Source organism: Danio rerio, chromosome 14 (genome assembly GCF_049306965.1).
Source record: "Danio rerio strain Tuebingen ecotype United States chromosome 14, GRCz12tu, whole genome shotgun sequence".
Lineage (NCBI taxonomy): Eukaryota > Metazoa > Chordata > Actinopteri > Cypriniformes > Danionidae > Danio > Danio rerio.
Genome location: NC_133189.1, coordinates 52567501 through 52590000, shown reverse-complemented (window position 1 = coordinate 52590000; position 22500 = coordinate 52567501). Strand labels below are relative to the sequence as shown.

The 22500-nt window shown below is 34.8% G+C and overlaps 1 protein-coding gene across 44 annotated transcripts in view; it reads left to right on the top strand.

Annotated features, from left to right (window-relative positions):
- Positions 1-22500, top strand: part of rapgef2b (Rap guanine nucleotide exchange factor 2b) — a 252942-nt gene that overhangs the window by 94848 nt on the left and 135594 nt on the right. For 30 of the 44 annotated variants that reach the window (XM_073922254.1, XM_073922248.1, XM_073922244.1 and 27 more), the window contains 2 exons: positions 6144-6219; positions 15321-15488. In XM_073922254.1, coding sequence (XP_073778355.1) covers positions 6144-6219; positions 15321-15488 — 244 coding nt within the window. Of the gene's footprint in view, positions 1-6143; positions 6220-15320; positions 15515-22500 lie in introns of all 44 variants that reach the window. The other 14 variants (XM_073922281.1, XM_073922275.1, XM_073922279.1 and 11 more) reach the window with 1 other exon arrangement.

The following is a 22500-nucleotide window of genomic DNA, read 5'->3' as shown; positions in this document are numbered from 1 at the left end:
TAAGTTTAATTTTATTAAATTTTATTTTTCCTTTTTATTTTATGTTTTGTTATTTTATTTATTGTTTTTGTTTTTCATTTTATTTTTTAATTTATTTTTTATTTAGTATTGTATTATTATTTACATTTTATTTCATTTTACTATTTACTCTTTTATTTATTTTTAATTAAGTTTAATTAAATTTTATTTGTATTTCCTTTTTGTTTTTGTTTTATTTATTCTTATTATTTTTTATATTCTGCTATTTATTTTGTTTTATTGTATTATTACTATTTACTTTTTATTTTATTTTGTTTAGTTTTGATTGAGTTTTTTTTTTATTTTATTTTTCTTTTCTTTTTTTATTCAGTTTTATTTTCTTTTTTATTATTGTTTTTTGTATTAATTAATTTAACTAATTTATTTATTTTTATTTTAATAAAAATTAGTTTTTCTTCTTTTTTCTTTTCTTTTTTGTTATTTTTCTTTTATTTATTATTATTGTTTTTAAATATAATAAAATTTCATTTCATTTAGCCAGTTTGTTAGAAGTATGCAATTTGATCACTTTCAAAATTGTAAATATTTTCTATAATATACTTTCAATTACATACCTATTTATGGACATTTTCATTTTGATAGTTGCTTTGTTATGCTGTCTATTAGGTGAATATTTACCTCAAAGGTTCGTAAACAATTACACTTTTTATATACAGTAATTACAACTTAATTTATTTTTAATTAAGTGTACGATTAGATTACTGCAAGTGTGCATATCTTCATTAAACACTTTCAAATAAATACTTAATTAAGGTGATAATTATTCTATTACTGATTTGATCATATTTCTTTCAAGTTAATTTTATTTGCATTTTAAAGCAATCATGTGTCAGGTGTCAGCCTTTGCTTAAGGCTCTTTAAGTACTTAAGTGAGACATTTATATTACACTGATCTGAACTAAACTGAACTTTGACTATATGAAAACTGGACTGAAGCAGTATCAGTGTACTAGAATTTCTATGTTAAGCTGCTTTGACACAACCTACATTGTAAAAGCGATACAGAAGTAAAGATCACTTCTTTACATTGCTGTTTTGCACTTGCTGTGGCATTCCTGTTATTGGCATCTTCATTCTCATGTACTTCAGTCTTCTTGCATAACAGCTCTTTAATCTGAACTGGGCTTAATGCAGAGAGATGAAGAAGGGGCTTATTTACTTTGGAGACCCTAGTGTTCGTCACACTCACATTCCAGACAGCAGGAATGTTGTGTAATCTGGGGCCGCTGGTGGGCATCGTATATGAACGTCTGGTGTTAATATCAGATTTACAGTTCGTCTGGCTTCTGCTTGGAATAATGATTTCTTTTTACACTGTGGGCTTTTTACAAGCCTCCCCCGTCACTCTGGTTCATTTAGGTGACTATTTGCGAATAAGGAGGGAATACTTTGGAGTATTTATGATTTAAAAATGTTTTTGAAATAAGATTTTTCTACTCACCAAGGGTGCATTTATTTAAAGTTTAAGTTACAGTAAAAACTGCAACAATTGTGAAATAGTTGTACAATTTAAAATGAATGTTTTAATAATTATAAATGTAAACAGTAATTTATTCCTGTGATTTAAAGCTGCATTTTCTGCATCATTACATTCTGCCACATGCTTTTTCAGATATATGTATATGGACACTACCTGACCAAAGTCTTGTTGCTGATCCCAGTTGTAAGAGCAACAAATAATACCTTGACTTCTAGTTGATCATTTGGAAAAGTGGCAGAAGGTTTTTTTTTTCTGAGTCATCTGTTGAACTGCATCCCAATCATCATGAATACTGGAGAAGACCTACTGGAACCAGTTTGGACCCAAGATTCTCACTGAAATCAGTCAAGTGTGGTGAAGGACAAATCATGGTTTGGGGTTACATTCAGTATGGGGGCATTTGAGGGATCTGCAGAGTGGATGGCAGCATCAACAGCCTGAGGTATCAAGACATTTGTGCTACCAATTACATTACAAACCAAAGGAGAGGGCTAATTCTTCAGCAGGATAGTGCTCCGTCTCATACATCAGCCTCCACATCAAAGCTCCTGAAAGCAAAGAAGGTCAAGGCGCTCCAGGATTGGCCAGCTCAGTCGCCAGACATGAACATAAATATTTTATTTTTAACATTTTATTAATTTATTTTTAATTTAATAAACTTTTTTTTCTTTTCACTTTTTTTTCTTTTGTTATTTTTAATATTATTTTATTTTATTTTTTATTTCTGTGGCCAGTTTGTTGGAAGTATGCAATTTGATCATTTTCAGAATTGCAACTATTCTCTCTAATTTACTTTCAATAAATACCTATTTAGGGACATTTTCATTTTTTAAGAATTACCTCAAAAGTACATAAACAAGCTCACTTTACAACAAGTGCATAAATAAGATTTATTATAAATACAGTAATGAGAACTTTATTTATTTTTAATTTAGTGTACGATTAGATAACTGCATGTGTGAATATCTTCAATAAAAACACTTTCAAACAAATCCCGTTTTGGAGACCACAGTTATTTTATTACTTTATCATATATTTATTTCAATTACATTTTATTGGCTGTTTAAATCAGTCATGTGTCAGTCTTTGCTAAAGAGTCTTTAAGTATTTTATTAAGACTGATTTATTTATTTATTTTACACTGAATTGAACTAAACTGAACTTCAACTTTGAAAACTGGAAAGTTGGCCAACCCAGTCACCAGATATGAACATTATTGAGCATATCTGGGGTAAAATGAAGGAGGAGGCATTGAAGATGAATCCAAAGAATCTTGATGAACTCTGGGAGTCCTGCAAGAACGCTTTCTTTGCCATTCCAGATAACTTTATTAATGAGTGATTTGAGTCAGTGCAGAGATGTATGGATGCAGTTCTCCAAGCTCACGGTGGAGTCCTCTGATACACATAATAAAGAAGAAAGAGAGAGAAAAAAAAGTATATACACGATATAAACATATTGCAGAAAAAGACACAACATAGACACCATATCAAAGTTATTAACAATACACACACACACACACATTACAATTTTACTGTTTTTACTATAGAAATGTACTATAAAAACAGTCTGGTTTTACTAAAACCCAGCCTTTGTGTGCAGAAAGGGCTTCTTTCAACACACACACAAAGCAGTTGTTCAAAATAATGCTGTGAAAATGCTTCTGTATCTTTATTTTTCTCTCTGTGCAGACTGTGTGTTGTGGTTTAAAGTACGCCTGGAGTCTGTGATTTTCAGTGTGGTTTTGGACTGTATGTGATGAACGCTGAATGAAAAGTCTTGGTCTTGAGGTTTTGTGTTTGGATCAGAGTCTTTATTACACACAGAGACTCATTGTGTGTGGTCTGACACTGCAAACAGAGTCAATCCCACCTGTTAGTGCTGCTATATTAGTTAGTTAGCAGATCTGACAGCTGCGCCAGTACAGTAACCAGGGAGCCAGCAGCTCGTCAAAACAAGACTTCTACTTTACTTGATGTGATCATGATATTGGTTGAATCGTGTATGTATGTGACTTTGGCCTGAAGTGTCTCCTGGTGGATCATTCAGCTGTTAAAAGTGTCTTGCAAGCAGCTCTTATAGTAAATTAACAACCCTGATGAAAGGTGAAGTGTGACACAAAGACATTAAGATATAAATTCTATTTAGCATTATTAGCATTAAACTATATGGAGAAAAAAGTAATCAAATAACAAAGAAAACAACAAGCTTAATAAAACAAATAAATCAGCACCACTCCTGTTTGTTGTCTATTTGCACATTTTTCTGATTTATTTAATTTAATTTTAAGTTTTTGACTCTTCTAAAGCATAATAATACCATAGTATGTTTGAAGATCTTTAAGAAACATGCCAAGTAAACACTCTTGGTTATCTGGAAAGCAATGCTGAAGTCAGTTATTCTGCTTTGAAAATGCAAGTTACGTGCTGAAACGGTTGTTTTTGTTTTGGTCCCTATAACTCGTCCACTACCAGTTTAGCCTATTATTTTTCAGCATACCGAGTTGCCATGGTGGAAAACAAAGTATTTTGTTTATTCAGTCGTGAAGGCTCTCAAAGCACGCGTCCGTGACCTAAATGCGACCTCCGGTGGACAGAAGCAGACTCCAAATTAAGACAGATTCAGTTCCACATGAGGTTATTAATTAGCAAATAATATAAATATTACAATGTAAACATTAGGTGAGCAGGCTAAATTGTAACCCTGTGTACTAACAACATGCTACGTGATGAGATTTACAGTGATAAGAAATTTGGCTGTTTGCACTAGACGAAACACAACCAAAATTTAAACAGAGCCATTCAGAAGCACAGAATAGTGCACTCACTGCACTCCAACGAGATGGTAAGGTTTATAATCGAATTAATACATATTAAACCTCTTTAACATTATTAAATGTAGATGCTGAATCACTGATATGTGTTGGCTTGCGATGAGTCACAGCTCTAAAGTTCAATTCCAATTGGGTAATATTATTTTCAAGATTTGAGGTGAACTATCTGCTGCTGCTTTCAGGCGTGGCACCCAACCCTGCTCTTAAACCCAACCGTCATTGCGGGATTAGCAAATCGTACTAAACTGTACTAATGAGATCATAAGATTTCTTATGAATTAGTCACTAAATCAAAAAGTTATAGCACGAGATTTTTTTGTTGTTTAAAGGGAACAAAAGCAGTTTTTTTTAGAAATGGGTTGAAAAATTGTCTCTCGATTAATGAATAAAAACAAATATATAAACTTCACCTGTGTCTAAGTAAAATTTACAGATAAAATATAATAAATAAAAATATTTTATTTGCACATTTCCTTATATATCGATAGATGGATGGATGGATGGCTGGATAGAAAGATAGTGATGGATGGATGGATTGATAGATAACTAGATAGATGGATGGATAGATGGATGGATAGATAGATAGATAGATAGATAGATAGATAGATAGATAGATAGATAGATAGATAGATAGATAGATAGATAGATAGATAGATAGATAGATAGATAGATAGATGGATAGATAGATAGATAGATAGATAGATAGATAGATAGATAGATAGATAGATAGATGATGGATGGATGGATGGATGGATGGATGGATGGATGGATAGATGGATGGATGGATGGATGGATGGATGGATAGAAAATTCGTTATTTCGTTCATTCATTAAATTCAGCCTTTTTTTTTTTGTCCAATTGTCAAATTTGCCTCATTCGCACGTCAGATTCACTTCACAACAGACGCAGATTCACATAATGAGCAGGGCTTTTGTCTACCTGGTGACTGTAGTTTTGTTGCTAAATGGCTAACATGGTTTTTATTGAGAGAGTAGCTGTGCTTTATGTGCTTTAGGAAGGCTGAAAAACAGCGTAGATTTATTCGGCGCCATGTCCGAGTCCACCAGATCCATTCAGTGGTGCACCCAGCTCTGTGAGTTCACCTGGATGATGGAAGCTTTCAGCAGTGCTTCACACTGAGCCGAGCCCTGTTTGATGAGCGGTTTTCCGGTGTTGGCTTTGGGATTTCCTCTCGGGACACCAACAACTGGCACTACGTCAAAATCTTGCAACTAATAGAGCAAGCTTCTGACTGGTTAACGTGGCACAAATCTCTACTAAAGTTCAGATTTTCCAACTTGAGCGATTTGCATGTGTCATTTTACGTCATTCTATGCAGGATGTCTATTCTCGTCTTTGCATTGACTTAACATGTAAATCCCTCGCACTTGATGCTTCATACGCCTCTGGTATGAACGCAGCATTAAAGTTATTAGTTGAATCAAATGAACTGTTCTAGTCTTCTCAACTTATATCAATCACACCGTTTAATAATATTAAGTTAAACTTTAGTTTAAAATTGTGTTGAAACCTGACTAATTAAAATAAGTTAAAGCAGCATAAAATATTAGTTGTCTTAACTTTACGCCTTTAGATTTCTTGCAGTGTATAAATGTGTGTATCTGCGTCTGTTCCTCCCTTCACTCCTCATGTGTTGAATGGGGTTTTCTGTGTTCTGCTCACTGTGAGTCTTTCAGGAGTCTGATGTCACTGGAGTTTTCCAGTCAGAAACAGTGCAGGAGTGTGTTCAGATTGCCGCTATATAACGTTTTGCTCTGTTTTCTCCTGTAGTTTCGGGAAGAGGTCTGCCGGGAGTTTGCGTCGTGGATGCGAGTGCATCGTTCTGGAGCCGTCCGAGATGATTGTGGTGAGGAAACTTCATCTGAATTTATTCTCTCATTCATCACAGTGTGTAATTGCAGTTCTGTGCTGTAGTTTGGTGGTTTAGATTAACATTATAAAGGCCTTTGCTATTCCAGTGCTCACCAAAAAACCTGCCTCCATTTATCTACACTAGTTTAGCTGAGATTCAAGGCTTTTTTACAGCATTTTTCAGCTTTAATTATCATGTTGCTTTTTGTTTTAGACCGACTGCACATTGAAACGCTCTGCAAAACAAGTCTCTGTGTAATCAAACTTGATTATAGAGGGTTTTGTAAATGTTTTAACAATGCAAGTGCTGTAATTCAGTGTCATCTCCAGCTCTAAATATTAGCTTTAACTATTTTAATTAAAATAATTTCATGCCATTCAGTATTTGGGACTTAGTAAAGTGATTATTTGAACACTATTTATGACTTTTTGTGTATAATATCACAGAGAGCAGGAAAAAAAAAGTAGTATTTCAAATGAATCAGTTTTTCTTTTTATTTTGTTTTTGTGTTTTATTTTTGATTTAATTATTATTTTTTAATTTTATTATATACTTACATACTTTATTAAATGTATATTTTATATATATATATATATATATATATATATATATATATATATATTTAGTTATTATATTTTTTAATTTAATGTAATTTGAATATTTTTATATAATTTACGTCTTATTCTATTTATTTATTTGATTATTTATTTATTTATTTATTAATTATATAATATATATTTTATAATCATAGTTTTTATAGTAGTATTTCCAATGGCACTATTCTATTTTGTTGTTTTGTTTTATATGATTTTATCCTTTGTTTTATTTTATTTCATATTTTAGTTTTTATTTAATTCCTTTGCTTTTTTTAAATAATTTTTTACAATTAAATTACATTTTATTTTTATTTTATTGTTTTGTTTTATTATTTTTCAATATTTTTTATTTTATTTATTAAAAAACATTTTATTTTTTATTTTATTTCATGCTAATTATTTTATTTATTTATTTTATTTTATTTTATTTTATTTTGACTTTTCACAATTAATAATATTTGTGTATATTCTTAACAACTATATTTGTAATAAGTTCAGCAATTTATTTTTGCCGAGCCTAGTTTTTGTGTCCTAGTATTGCATCGGTTGTGCCAGACTAATGTTGCATTTAGTTTTCAATTCTGTAATCATAAATGTCATATGAATGTTTCTGAACTCCTCCACATCCGTCTCTCTTTTGGTTTGAATTTGGCGTCTTGTTTACATTTTACCACAAGCTAATTTCATTCATTCAGCTTCTCTTAAATTACTCAACCCTCTGTGGTTATGCTTCAACACGGCCTCCATTTAATGCTCTCATCCTGCCAAAAAACTTAAATGATTATGTTTAGGTGCCCAAAACACTTCATCTTAATATATTCCATATTCACTTCATCATGATGTATGTTCACAAGTACAGTAAAAACCGTTCATATCTACATTTACAGCGTTGAAGTTGGTCACGCTTTTGAGCTGTAATAGGAATATTTCTACAATACATCTCAATAGTCTCCTGCTATATAGAGTGGGTATGGAAACTATTCAGAGCCCCTTAAATGTTCCACTCTTTGTTAAATTTCCTTTGCTAAAATCATTTAGGCTAATTTGTTTTCCTCATTAATGTACACACAGCACATAAAAACACAGAATTCTGGATGTTTATTAATAAAGAAAACTGAAATATCACATGGTCCTAAGTATTCAGACCCTTTGCTTAGTATTTAGTTGAAGAACTGCATGAGTCTTTTTGGGAAAGATTTTTCACAGCTGGATTTGGGGATCCTCTGCCGTTCCTCCCTGCAGATCCTCTCCAGTTCTGTCAGGTTGGATGATAAACATTGGTGGACAGCCATTTTTAGATCTCTTCAGAGATGCTCAATTGAGTTTAAGTCAGGGCTTTGGCTGGGCCATTTATGAACAGTCACAAATATTGTTGAACCACTCCTTCATTATTTTAGTTGTGTGCTTAGGGTTATTGCATAGACTTTAAAAGATTTGGATGGAGTATCCGTGACATCACCCAATGGGTTTCTGAAGAGCACAAATGAAGCAACAAGTGAGCATAGCTCACCGGCGCCGTTTTGTGCTGATTTTCACAAGGCAAAACAAACCCACAGATGCAGGGGAGAAAGACAGTGACTGTGTTTACCTGGACATAAGTAATTAAATTATTTGCCAAATTATTAATTTGTTGACTTTAACTGCAGTTTGACACATTCACTTTCATACAGGAACATTTCCTGCATGCCCCCCATGACAAACAATATATTGCAAGTGAGGAACTGCTGGAAGAGTGTAGTATTAATGGAATGTTTGATATCGCACACCGCATGGATGAAAAAAAAAAAAAAAAAAAACTCTGCATTTCTCAGTAACAGAAAGCCTTGTTTGTAAAGACTATCCTGTCACAAAATGCGGTGAAAATCCTACACGACAGTAGCAGTTCGATTCCGGTGTTTACATGTTTACACTCGGAGAGCAGCATTTACAGCGGATCTTTCAGTCCATAATATTGCAGTGATATTAACTTTCTGTAAACTTAGTAACTGAATCAGGGCCGGAGTGGGACTCCTTTTCAGCCCTGGAGTTTCAAGCCTCAGACCGGCCCACCTCAGTTCACAACTGACTATATTAAAATAAGGTGATTTCCAAATCAGTTTCTAATGACACTATCACGTCTTTTTTTGAGAAAACAGCTGCTTTAAAACTTCAAATGTTCAACAACCCTAACAGTATTATATGTCTTAACAATAAAAATAAAAATAAAAAAACATACTCAGACGAGGATCAAACCCGGGTCGGCGGCATCATAATCTTACGTGCTAACCACTGGACCACAACAGTTGTAAATTGAATGGTGACACATTTAAGTTATATCATCATTAACCTGCAGGCTGGTTTTATATAAAAAGAGCAGAGCTGTGGTAAAATAATGAATAAGAAGACTGTGGTCAAGTAAATAAATTAATTAATTTAAAAAGTGTGACTGAGAGCAACAGATTCTGGAGCTAGGGACACCGGCCCTCGTGGCCAAAAAACGGACCAGCCCACCAGGAATTCTCCTGGTCCTCCTTATTAGCCAATCTGGGCCTGAACTAAATCATTTTGACTAAGGTCTGTCTTTAAACACTGAAAAAATACTGCTGATGATTCGAACTAGCTTTGCCGCTGAATAAACATAAACAAAGACCATAGATCCCACACTTACCAAATCTGTAGAGACAGGACACACAACACAAACTGGAACCATGTCATTTTTTCAAAGTACATGAGCGGCAAATCAGGATTTCACCATTTGCAGATGTGAAAAGCTCTCGTGAAAAAAATGTTCCTTACACATGGCGTGCACTAATCCACACGCGAGTCCAGCTGCGCTCTCATAGCGGGAAATGAAAACAAAACCTTCGTTGCAGCACATTTTTAAACGCAACACTTACGACCCGTGTCCCCAAACAATTCTTCTTCTTCGTCTTGTTTTGGCAACACAATATGGCGTCTCTCTGCCGTCTGAACACTGCAACAGGTGAAACAGTGTTCGAAGTTATCATGCATATTCAGGGCTCGAAATTGCGACCATTTTGGTCAAAATAACGCAAAATCAACTAATTTTCTCTTTTTTGTGAAATATAAGTGTCCTAATAGTGTTTATAGCAGCGTGGGACACATGTGCGACTGTCAACATCTCAAATAATGTGTTTTGGTATTTCGTGACCCTTTAAAATGGTTTTAAAACTATTAAAAACTGCTTTTATTCTAGCCGAAATAAAACAAATAAGACTTTCTCCAGAAGAAAAAATACGATGGGAAATACTGTGAAAAACTCCTCGCTCTGTTAAACATTATTTGGGAAATATGTTTAAATAATTCACAGGTTGTCTAATAATTCTGGCTTAAACTGTACATGATGATGGTCTCTTTTTGGGCGATGTCCGCTGTCCTCGATGGCGAATTGTGTCCTCGTTGAGTAACTGGTGTGTTATTACTGGCCGCTGCTGCTCTGTAATTACGGCTGAAGCAGGATACAGATACTGCACTCTCACTCGCTCACACCGCCCAATATATTCCCAGTGCCGCTCGCTCGCTCGCTCGCTCGCTCACCGCCAGTTGCCATAGCAGCGGTTGGTACGGCAGCGAGAGATTTGATGTGTAATCCCAGCGGCAGAGTGGGTGTGAAATCCGAGGCTGCAGCAAAATAAAACACATGGATAATCATGTCACAGTTTATGGCGTAATGTCACAGCAGCCGGCCCTTCTTGTATGCAACTTGCAGCCATCGTGTGTGTGATGATGCCATCTTGGCTCAACTGTCATTTGTGTGAGTTTTGGTAAAGAGTGATTTGGGAAAATACATGTTTGGATTTGGGAAGATCTCTAGTTTTTATTTTATTTTATTTTTCATTTTATCCTTAATTTTTTTTCATTTTATTTTATTTTTAATTTAATTTTTAATTTCATTTTTAATTTTCATTTATTTATTTTCTTTTCTTTTTTCTTTTCTTTTAATTCATTTCCTATTTCATTTCATTTTATTTCATTTGCTTTTTTATTTCATCGTATGTTAAATTTTATTTGTTTTTATTTTAATTTGTTAAATAAAAATATATATTTTATTTTATTTTTCACTTTATCGTTCATTTTATCTTTAATTTTATTTCTTTTAAATTAATTTTATTTTTAAATTCATTTTTAATTTTCATTTTTTATATAAATTTTTATTTATTTAAATTTAATTTGAATTAGTTTTTTATTTCATTTAATTTTTATTTCATTTAATTTTTATTTCATTTTATTTAATATTTTTATTTAATAATTTAGGTTCAACAGAATCAAGAAACTCAATTAAGTGAAGGATGAATCAATGATGACAGAGTTGAAATCTTTGGTTCATGAATGCTTTTGATGATGAAAGCACGACTGCTGGTGATGCAATCATCAATATGTATCAACAAACTGCATCACCTGACTTGCTTTTTTTAATTAGTGAAAAGTAGTTTATATATTCAGATACACAAGACTGATTTTATCAATGAGCAACAGGATAGAGGGCAAAAGCAAAATGAGAAAATATTAATTATAAAAATTAACAAATGAACAAAAATATATGTTAATAAAATAGTGAGAATAAACAGTGATTAAACTTAAAAAAGCAAAAAAAAAAAAAAAAAAGTGTCACCTGACCTCCGGTCCAAATCCACTCTTGCATTTTTGTCATCAAAAGTAACAATACTACAATCAGACTCATTCGCAGGGTCACGAATTCGCACATACTTAAAGAACTGCTTAACCGGGCTGTGAATTAAAGCTTATAATATTATAAGTAATGATCAATTGCTTACACAGATCGTTTTGCTTCACAAGACCTTGGTTTGTCATTAGGAGCTCTAAGAAACCTGTCGCCTGTTTAAACGGGTGATCCAGAGTGCATTTTTAAGGCTTGGTTGTGTTTTTAAGATGCAAAGCAATGTGTGCTTATGCTTCACTTAAAAAAATCACGTTATTTTTTTAAATATCTTACTTTGATTATATACAGCTACTCAGCTAACATGAAAACGACTGTCATAGTTCCTAGTTCCTCCGAAAGGCCCGCCCTCAAGAGGCTCTGATTGGTCAGCTAACATAATGTTCTGTGATTAGCGAATCTCAGGCACCAGGAAGCGTCTCTGCTATAACAGTACAGCGCCTCTGGCCACACCCCTTCGCTTTGCTTGGTGTATGTGCTTAACCTAGAGGGTTTATGACATCATTAACCCTAATATATATATATTTTTTGTAGTCCCCAAACTTCATTCGCTGTAGGCTTTGCTAAGCTAACTGTCTCGCTTTGCATTGAACGTTGAGCGTCTTACATTAAAAGATGTTATGTTCAAACAGCTGCATTACACATCAACTAAAGTTTAAAATATGATATCGTAGTGGACCACCCCTTTAAAGTTCAACTGAAGAAAAAACTCCCCTACATCTAGGTCCCCTAAATAAGTTTTTTTGTGTGACCATATATAACAAAATTTTTTATTGCGATTAACTATATAATTGTCATTTTACGACCAATTTGACTCAATGAAACATAAAACAAGTGCATGAATCATAAAACAAGTGCATTCCTCCAATTAACACAATGTTTTATTCTTAATAATATTTCATTTAGTAAGTCATTTTAACAGTTTAATAACTAGGCATAGGAATTAGAATGTGAAAATGCATATCCTAAACAAAAAATAAATAATATTAATCATAAATGTTAACAAAACTGTACAAGGTAAAAAGAAATAGAAACAAGTAACATCTATTTTCAGTCATCAGGCACCCACATGAAAATATACTATAGTGTTGTACCATACTGACACTGACACCTCCAGTAGAGCTAGAGATGTTGCACAATAAGCTAAAATGTTGTTGGAATTGTTTTTAATATATGGTCAATATACACTAACTGGCCACTTTATTAGGTACCTCGGTCGAACAGCTCTTTAATGCATTTTTCTAATCAGCCAATCACATGGCAGCAACTCAATGCATTTAGCATGCAGACATAGTCAAGACGATCTGCTGCAGTTCAAACTGAGCATCAGAATGGGGAAGAAAGGTGATTTAAGTGACTTTGAATGTGACAGGGTGCCAGATGGGCTGGTCTGATTATTTCAGAAAATGCTGATGTACTGGGATTTTTACACACAACCATCTCTAGGTCCGAAATGGTCCGAAAACAAGAAAAATATCCAGCAGTTCTGTGGGTGCGAATGCCTTGTTTTTGCGTTTTGGTGGATGGGCTAGAGCAGCAGAAGACCACACCGGGTGCCACTGAAACTGAGGCTATGCTTCACACAGGCTCACCTAAATTAGACAATACAGGGTACAACAATAAGGATTTTTTTCTACTGAGCCGGTCGGGCCAGTGATTGAGATTTTTTTCTTGCCCTGCCAAAGTTTTCACTGGCCCCACCAGAAAAAAAAAAGAATAATTAAAAGCTATTTCTTAGCCACATATTTTAAATAATGTGGCAAAATAATCCCTTTGAATCTAGAATTTAAACATATTTAGAAATGTTAACAAATGTAAAGAAGCAGAATTCAAAATTTTATGCAAACGAAAGAGCAGTATGGAAAATGTGCTGGTATTTTATTGCAATTCTAAATGATTTTTGTAAATATGACTTGCCAAACTACCGACAACTTTTTTTTTTTTTTTTCAGATTCTTAATTTTGTACCCATGTAATTGTCTGCTTCCAAGACTTTATAAACAGACGTTTCCTTTTAACCTCATAGTTTGATGTTTTTACCATGTTGTCATTTTTTCACTGTACTGGTTGCTACCAGGTTACAAAAAAATTAACGTGCTCATCGTTACTGGGTCATTGTCTACTGTCTGGAGCGTCTTTCACGCTGTCCCCGGGCCACCGGGCAGTCCTTATTTTTGAGCCCTGCAATAATAGATTGGGAAAACGTTGCCTGTTCTGGTGAGTCTCTATTTCTGCTTCAACATTCGAATGGTAGGGTCAGAATTTGGCATCAACAACATAAAATCATGGTTCCATCCCGCCTTGTATCAATGGTTCATGCTGGTGGTGTTGGTGTAATGGTGTGGGGTTTATTTTATTGGCACACTTTGGGCCCACTAGAATCAATTGAGCATTGTGTCAATGCCACAGCCTACCTGAGTACTATTGGTGACCATGTCAATCCATTTATGACCAAAGTGTACCCATCCCCTGATGGCTACTGTCAGCAGGATAACGCACCAATCAAAGCGTGCCCAGGCCCGTTTCCCGGATTATTTGAGAAGTGTGAGTGTGTTGAATCGGGCTCAGGCATGGTTCACTTGGCCGGCCCTGGCCCGGTTGGAAGAGGTGAGCCTGAGCGTGGTTCACTTGGGCTTTGTACGCTTGTGTGTGAGTCCAAAATGCGCCAAAACCCGAAACTGAAAGCGATACGTGACTTTTAAGGGACTGTTTCATATGGATTTATTAATCATTCTTACTGTTCAGTGAACACAAACTGCCGTAGCTTATTAAATACGCAAACCCCTCACTGCACGACAGCTGCGCGCCTTCAGCAAAACTCCTAATACCTTTAGCATGGGGACTTTAAGCGAGAGCGCATCTTACTGAACAGCGCAGCATCAGTGACGTAAGCGTGCCCAGGCCCAAATGTAATGTGAGTGCAGGCCGTCGGGGGAGACGGGAGGTAAGACAAGCATGCTTTGGCCCGGTTTAACGAAATTGTACATAGTTTTCTTGAACATGACAATGAGTTCACTGTACTCAAATGGCCTCCAAAGTCACCAGTCCTAATCCAATCAAGCACCTTTGGGGATGTGTTGGAACGGAAGAATCGCATCCTGGATGTGCAGCCAAAAGTCTGCAGCAACTGCATGATGCTATCATGTCAATATGGACCAAAATTGCTAAGGAATATTTCCAGTTTCTTGTTGAATCTATGTCGTGGAGGATTAAGGCAGTTCTGAAGACAAAAGGGGGTCCAACCTGGTACTAGTAAGATGTACCTAATAAAGTGGCCAGTTAGTGTATATTGCATCATTAATTGTTATTGAGGACATGTCCATGTGTTGTGCGATAAGTCTATATATTGATTATTGTGACAGGCCTGCCTGTATATTAGATTATTTGTGGGTGAGTAAATTAAATGTCATTTTGGGTGAACTATCCCTTTAATGGCCTCATCCTCCAAAAAAAAAAGCTCCAATAATTTTAATAAACCAATACCTCAATGCCTCATAAAATATGCATGTTCACGAGTATAGAAAACCACTTCCTGTCTATATTTACGCTCGATGACTGATCTGGGAAATGAATGGAGAGTGCATTCCTGCAAATCTCTGGATTAAGGCTGTAGAGTCAACATAACGTGCAGGATTCACATGCACTACATTTCTTTACTGTCTCTTTCTGCACCTCTCTTTGACGTAGGCGTTTGAGGCTCAGCCCACACACACATACACACACACACCCACTGCTATTTTTACACAGCGCCAGTCGAGAGGCGGGTGGGGGGGGTGAGGAGAAAGAGAGAGAGTCTGATTCCAATCTCTCCTCCGTTTGCAGGTGGACTATATGGATGAGAATGAGGAGTATTTCCAGCGGCAGGCATCGCACCGACAGTCACGCCGACGCTTTCGCAAGATCAACCAGAAGGGCGAGCGGCAGACCATCATCGACACCGTAGACCCCTATCCTGCTGGCAAGCCCCCCGTGGCGCGGGGATACCATACGGTCAGTGGTGTTTCAAAACTATACCTGTGCTGCTTGTCTGTTATGACTGACTCACCTGTCCGCATCTGCTTTCCTGTTTGTTGACGTGCTGCTCGGTGTTTCGTTAAGAGCTTGCTTTTGATTTGATGCATAGAGATAAAAGGTTAATCATAATCTGATACTGCAGTGTACATTATTCATTGGATTCTCTACATTGGTTTTAAGTAACTGGTTGCAAACAATTTATACGGGCTGATTTTAAATGAACGAATAACGTTAATTTATTTCAATTCAGTCCATGTAAATAGTTTGGAATCACTTACCTTTAAAAAAATGTAGTAAATCCAATGAATTTATTGTATTAATATATATAACAGTATAGGTATTAGTGTATGTACTGGATTTCCAATGATAAATGGTTTGTGTATTAAATAAACATGCTGTTAAAGGGATAGTTCACTCAAAAATTACACCTCTGTAATAATATATTCACCCTTAACTAGTTTGTAAAAAGAAGATACTTTGCAGAATGCTGACAACCGTTCACTTCCGTAGTATTATGTTTTCATTTAATTATGCTGTTGATACGAAAGTTCACCCAAAAATTCTGCAATCATTTATTCACACTTAACTATTTTTTTTTCTTCTTTTGAACACAAAAGAAGATACTTTAAAGACTGCTGGTAACCATTGACTTCCATAGTATACTGTATTTTTTTTCCCGTTTACAATGATAAATGGTTTGTCTATTAAATGCTGACAAGCATTCACTTCCGTAGTATTGTTTTTTCATTTAATTATGCTGTTGAAAGGATAGTTCACCCAAAAATTCTGCAATCATTTATTCACACTTAATTATTTTTAATAAGTATATAATAAGTTTTTAATAAGTTTCCCCATAGTATACTGTATTTATTTTCCCAGTTTACAATGATAAATGGTTTGTCTATTAAATAATTAAGCTGTTAAAGGGATAGTTTACTCAAAAATTACAATTCTGTTATCATTTATTTACTCTTAACTATTTAGTTTTTAACACAAAAGAGATACTTTGAAGGATGCCAGTAACCATTGACTTCCTTAGTATTTTTTTTTTCTAATTTGCAATGATAAATGGTTTGTTTATTAAATAATTATGCTTTGAAAATTATAGTTCATCCAAAAAAATCTGCAATCATGTATTCACCCTTAACTAGTTCTTTTCTGTTGAACACAAAGAGATACTTTGAAGAATGCTGGTAACCATTGACTTCCAAAGTATTTTTTTATTCCAATTTCCAATGATAAATGGTTTGCGTATTAAATAATCATGCTGTTAAAATCATAGTTCATCCAAAAATTCTGCAATGATTTATTCACCCTTAAATATTTTTTTACTTTTGAACAAAAAAGAGATGCTTTAAAAAATGCTGAAAACCATTTACTTCTATACTATTTAATTATATATTTTTTTCACGTTCCAATAATAGCTGCTTTGTGAATTAAATAGTTATGCGGTTAAAGAGGTAGTTCACTCAAAACTTACAATTCTGCAATCATTTATTTACTCATTACTACTTTATTTCTGTTGAACACAAAAGAGATGGTTTGAAGCATGCTGGTAACCATTGACTTCCATACAATTTTTTTTTTTCAATTTCCAATGATTGGAATGAATTTTTGTTCTGTTGAACACAAAAGAAGATTTTTGTGAAGAATCCTGGTCACAATTGACTTCCATAGTATTTGTTTTACTTATCATGCACGTCAATGGTTACACTGCATAAAATGCTTTTCTTATTTAAAGTTTTTGTCTTGTAATGTTCAACTTCATAAGTTTTATTTAAATTCAGCTTATATAAATAGTTTGGAACCAGTTACCTTAAAATAAATGAGTAAATACTATGAATATTTTTTCAGTGCAGCATTGATGTATTTTATGGTATAGGTATTACTATATGCTCTGGATTTTCAATGATGATGCTGTTTGTGTATTAAATAGTCATGCTGTTAAAGGGATAGTTTACTCAAAAAAAATATTCTGCTATCATTTATTCACCCTTGACTTGTTTCTAACTATTTTTATTTTGTTTTTGTTCTGTTGAATAAAGAAGATACTTGGAATGAATGCCGGTAACCATTGACTTCCATAGTATTTGTTTTTTCTTCTATGGACATCAATGGTTACACTGCAAAAAATGCTCTTCTTACTTTCTTAGTTTTTGTTTTTAGTCAAAATTCAATGGATAATGTTCAAATTCATTTGTTTGTTTAAATTCAGCCTATATAAATTGTTTGGAACCGGTAATTTTAAAATAAATGAGTAAATCCAATAAATATTTTTTTTCAGTGTAGTATTGATGTATTTTACAGTATAGCTATTAGTATATGTACTGGATTTGTAATAATAAATAGTTTGTTTATTAAATAATCATGCTGTTAAAGAGATAGTTTGCTTAAAAATTGCAATTCTGCAATAATTTAGTCACCCTTAACTAGTTTTTTTTTCTTTTCTGTTGAACACAAAAGAGATACTTTGAAGCATGCTGGTAACCATTGACTTCCATACAAATTTTTTTTTTCTTCGATTTTCAATGATTGGAATTAATTTTTGTTCTGTTGAACACAAAAGAAGATTTTTTTTGAAGAATGCTGGTAACAATTGACTTTCTTTAGTTTTAGTTTTTCTTACTATGCAGAGATAGTTTACTCAAAAAATTAATTCTGCTATCATTTATTCACCCTTGACTTGTTGCTAACAAGTTTTATTTTGTTTTTGTTCTGTTGAATACAAAAGAAGATACTTGAAATAAATGCTAATAAATGATGAATATCTGGGTTTACTATCCCTTTAAGTAATGAAGCTGGAATTCATAGTTTGTTAATATAAATCTTAAAGGGGTAGTTCACCCAAAAATGGGAATTGGCTCATTATTTTCCATAAAGAAGCCATTTTAATGACATATTAGTAACTATGGCAGTCAGTGAGTACCAGTTAGCAACATTTTTCTAAATATCTTCACATACACGTTTGGAAAAACCTGCGGTTGAGTTAAGGGTGAATTAATTCTCAATATTGGGTGAACTGTCCTTTTGGAAATGTCATCAGCACATAAACGTTTCACATTAAATGTGATGACTTTATTATATCCTAATATTTCTTGTCTATATTATATGTGAATAATGCAAGAGAATAATACAACAACCTTTGTACTGCCCAAATTACAAGTGTTTTGATTTAAGCTAATATTGGATCCTATTATAAATTTTGTTCATCATTCTTTTAACCCTAACTGATGTAGCGTGTTAAACAGCCATTTCAGCAGATATATCCCTTTGCCATATTGCAGGAGGCCAATGCCAACATTCATTGTGCTCAAACTGTGAAAGATGGCTTCATTTTCACTTATGAATTGAACATCAATCGATCATCTTCAGCTTTGATTACGGTGTTGATTTGTCATGGAATTGCTTCAACAACCTTATATGAAGTTTATTTCCACCAAGAGTTGCGCTGTGGTTGTTTAATGGTTGTTTAAGAAATGAAACCATTTCAGATGAGGTTAAAAGACTAGTTGGCAAACATATTAAATTCAGAAACATAATCACTGTCATTAACATCCGATCATAGACCATTAAAGTCTGGGGAAAAGAATTGTGACACTGTGACAAAGTTCCAATGTGAAGCAATTTTGGCATCTGCACCAAGTGTGTAATAGTCAAGTGATTTTGCTGCCGTACCATGGCTATAGCAGCCGCAATATTATGCAGATTCTAGCTTGTGGTGCAGGTGTAGGGCTTGGATGCTGAGGACTATTTTTAGTTGCTGCTTAATATTATTGTGCCTGCTGCAGCCATGGTACGGCAGCAAAGTTCTGTGATTAGTTCCATAACCATATCAGCCTAGAAAATAGCCACTTTTCATTTTTCATCAGTCTCAATACATGATGTAACGAGTCAAGCTTTAAAGGGCCATGAAACACCCTCGTTTCAGCAGGGTGTTTTCACACCTCTACTTCGGAAAAAGTCAGAAAAGCGGGCGTGTCCAGCTGTGTTTAGGGGGGAGTGTCGGAGGAACTAAAGTGGGATGGTGTGGGAGTGTCTATTTGGGCACGCGCGAGTTTCAGTCAAAATACTCACACGAGAAAGTGATGGTGTATTTTTTACAGTCATTGTGTTTAACCTACATGGACATCTGTAGTTGAATTATTTGCCAGATTATTAAATGTTGGACTTTAACTGCAGTTTGGCTCTTTCATTCAGGGAATTCATTCATGCCCCTCGCGACAAACGCGATATTTGATTCGAGGATCTGCTCTAAGCGTGTATTTTTCATGCAATGTTTGATACCGCACGGCGAATGAGAGAAAAAAAAGCTCCGCAATTCCCGGAAACTTAGATGCACACGGCAGGTAGCGTCAGAAAGCCGCGTGTGTTATTCCGGTCACAAAATGCGGTGCTAACAAGTTTGCACTCAGTGCAATAGTTAACTTAATTCGATACGAACAAACTGAATAAACAAAGAGCACTGGTCGCTCACTTACCAAATCTGTAGAGACAGGACAATCACCAGCAACTAGAGCCGCGTCTTTATGAAGAGAATACTACAAGCAAATCCGGATTTCAGCGTTTGCAGATGAGAACAGCTCTCAGGTAAACAATAATCCTCCTTGGACACGTAAGTTATTGTTGTCGCGCGTCGCGTACACTGTTAATCCACACGTGACTCCAGCTGCGCTCTCACAGAGAGAAAATGAAAACGAAACTTAGTGGCAGCAAACTATAAAAGCAACACTCCACGCTTGTTTTGCCAACACAACGTGGCGTCTCTGGTGTAAACAGTGACACTAATGAATATTAATGAAGTTGCAGAATAGAGCGCGCTGATTGGTTTGAACCAAGCCTTACTCATGCATTAATGCATCACACTGTAAGACGTAATAAGACTCACTCTGGCACAGACGCCCAGTCTGCACGCTGGAATACACGCTATTATGTCATGACCGTGACGCAGATTCAAAAATTCGTTTCAAACAGAAAGTACGAATTTGCTTGAAATAACGAAAAAACAACCAATTTACACTTTTTAGTGAAATATAGGTGTCCTAATAGTGTTTTTAGCAGTGTGGGACACATATACGACTGTCAACAGCTCAAAAAATGTGTTTTGGTGTTTCGTGACCCTTTAAATAGTATGATTATCAAAACACTCTGGTCATTTATGAGCACGATGCTAATGGTCTAATCCGATTCAATGATCTATGCTAAGCTAAGCTAAAAGTGCTTCTGCCAGGTCTGGAGATTGGACAACATCTGTGACTATTTTTGTCACTTTGTGAAATTGAACAAAAAATCTATTTAAAGCCATGCACTTACGTAAGGGAAATTGGAAAGCTCCTATTTTCTAGATTGATATGTCTAGGAACTATACTGTCATTGTAGCATAATAATCAAGTGATTTTGCTGCCGTACCATGACTATAGCAGGAGCAATGATATTATGCAGATTCTAGCTTGTGGTGCAGGTGTAGGGCTTGGATGCTGGGGACTTATTTTAGTTGCTGCTTAATATTATTGTGCCTGCTGCAGCCATGGTACGGCAGCAAAGTTCTGTGATTAGTTCCATAACCATATCAGCCTGGAAAAAAGCCACTTTTCATTTTTCATCAGTCTCAATACATGATGTAACGAGTCAAGCTTTAAATAGTACGATTATCAAAACACTCTGGTCATTTATGAGCACGATGCTAATAGTCTAATCCGATTCAATGTAATGTAATGTAATGTGTATTTATATAGCGCATTTATTGTGTATGGCCACACACCCAAAGCACTTTACAATCATGAGGGGGGTCAATGATCGATGCTGAGCTAAAAGGGCTTCTGCCAGGTCTGGAGATTGGACAACATCTGTGACTAGTTTTGTCAGTTTATAAAATTGAACAAAAAATCTATTTAAAGCCATGCACTTACTTGAGGGAAATCGAAAAGCTCCTATTTTCTAGATTCGATATGTCCAGTAACTATGCTGTCATTCTAGCATAATAATCAAGTGATTTTGCTGTCGTTCCATGGCTATAGCAGGCGCAATAATATTATGCAGATTCTAGCGTGTGGTGCATGTTTAGGGCTTGGTGCTGGGGACTAGGGTTGTAACAATATACCGGTATGACGGTTTACCACGATTTGAACGTGCACGATTATCATACCATGAACAATTGCATATCAACGGTTTTAACCCTTAAAGACCGAGACAGCCGCCCGCGGCTAAAAATAAGTATTGCTCTTAAATGTTTAATAACTTTTGATCCGCTGATCCGATTCATACAATTCAAAGATTGGCATAAAGAAGAGAATCTCAGCTTTCCAGTGCTGTATCACATAACATCGCGGACTTTCAGAGGCTCCGGAATCAGTGCGGTTACGTCATCAACATTTGACAACGCTGATTTGACAAAGAAACGCTCGTCACTGTGTCTCCGGACAAATCAGACATGATACATTGATGCATTGTCCCTCCTCCATGCCCAGATTGGTTCAAACTCGCCATATCACAACCAATAAGCATAGGTTTCGCTTTTGTTTGTGGACCAAGCTTTTTGAACAACACGGAATGAGAGAAAGGCATACATTTATGCGCGGCTAAATAAAACGCAAAAAAAAAAAGTTTTGCATGAAATAATTCTCATACTAAGTACTTTTGCATGCACAACAGCACAGAAACAAGACAAAACAGTGACACAGCAAAGACGAACTGCTGCTCTTGCTGTTTTCAAAAGACGCAAATGAAGATGCAGCTGTTTGTCTGCATTGCATACAACCATATCCAAATCCATATCCATAGACAACCATATCCATGCTGGCACATAAAACCTAAGGATGTTCCATATTGAATCTAGTTTCGTTATGTAACTATTTATAGTATAGTAAATATTTATATCTATTTTTTACTGAGGATTTGCACCATGTTTATTTGGACTTTATTTGGACTTTGACACTTTATTTATTATTTTCTTATTTTTATTTGTTCATTGTAAGTGGTGTTGTTTATAGTA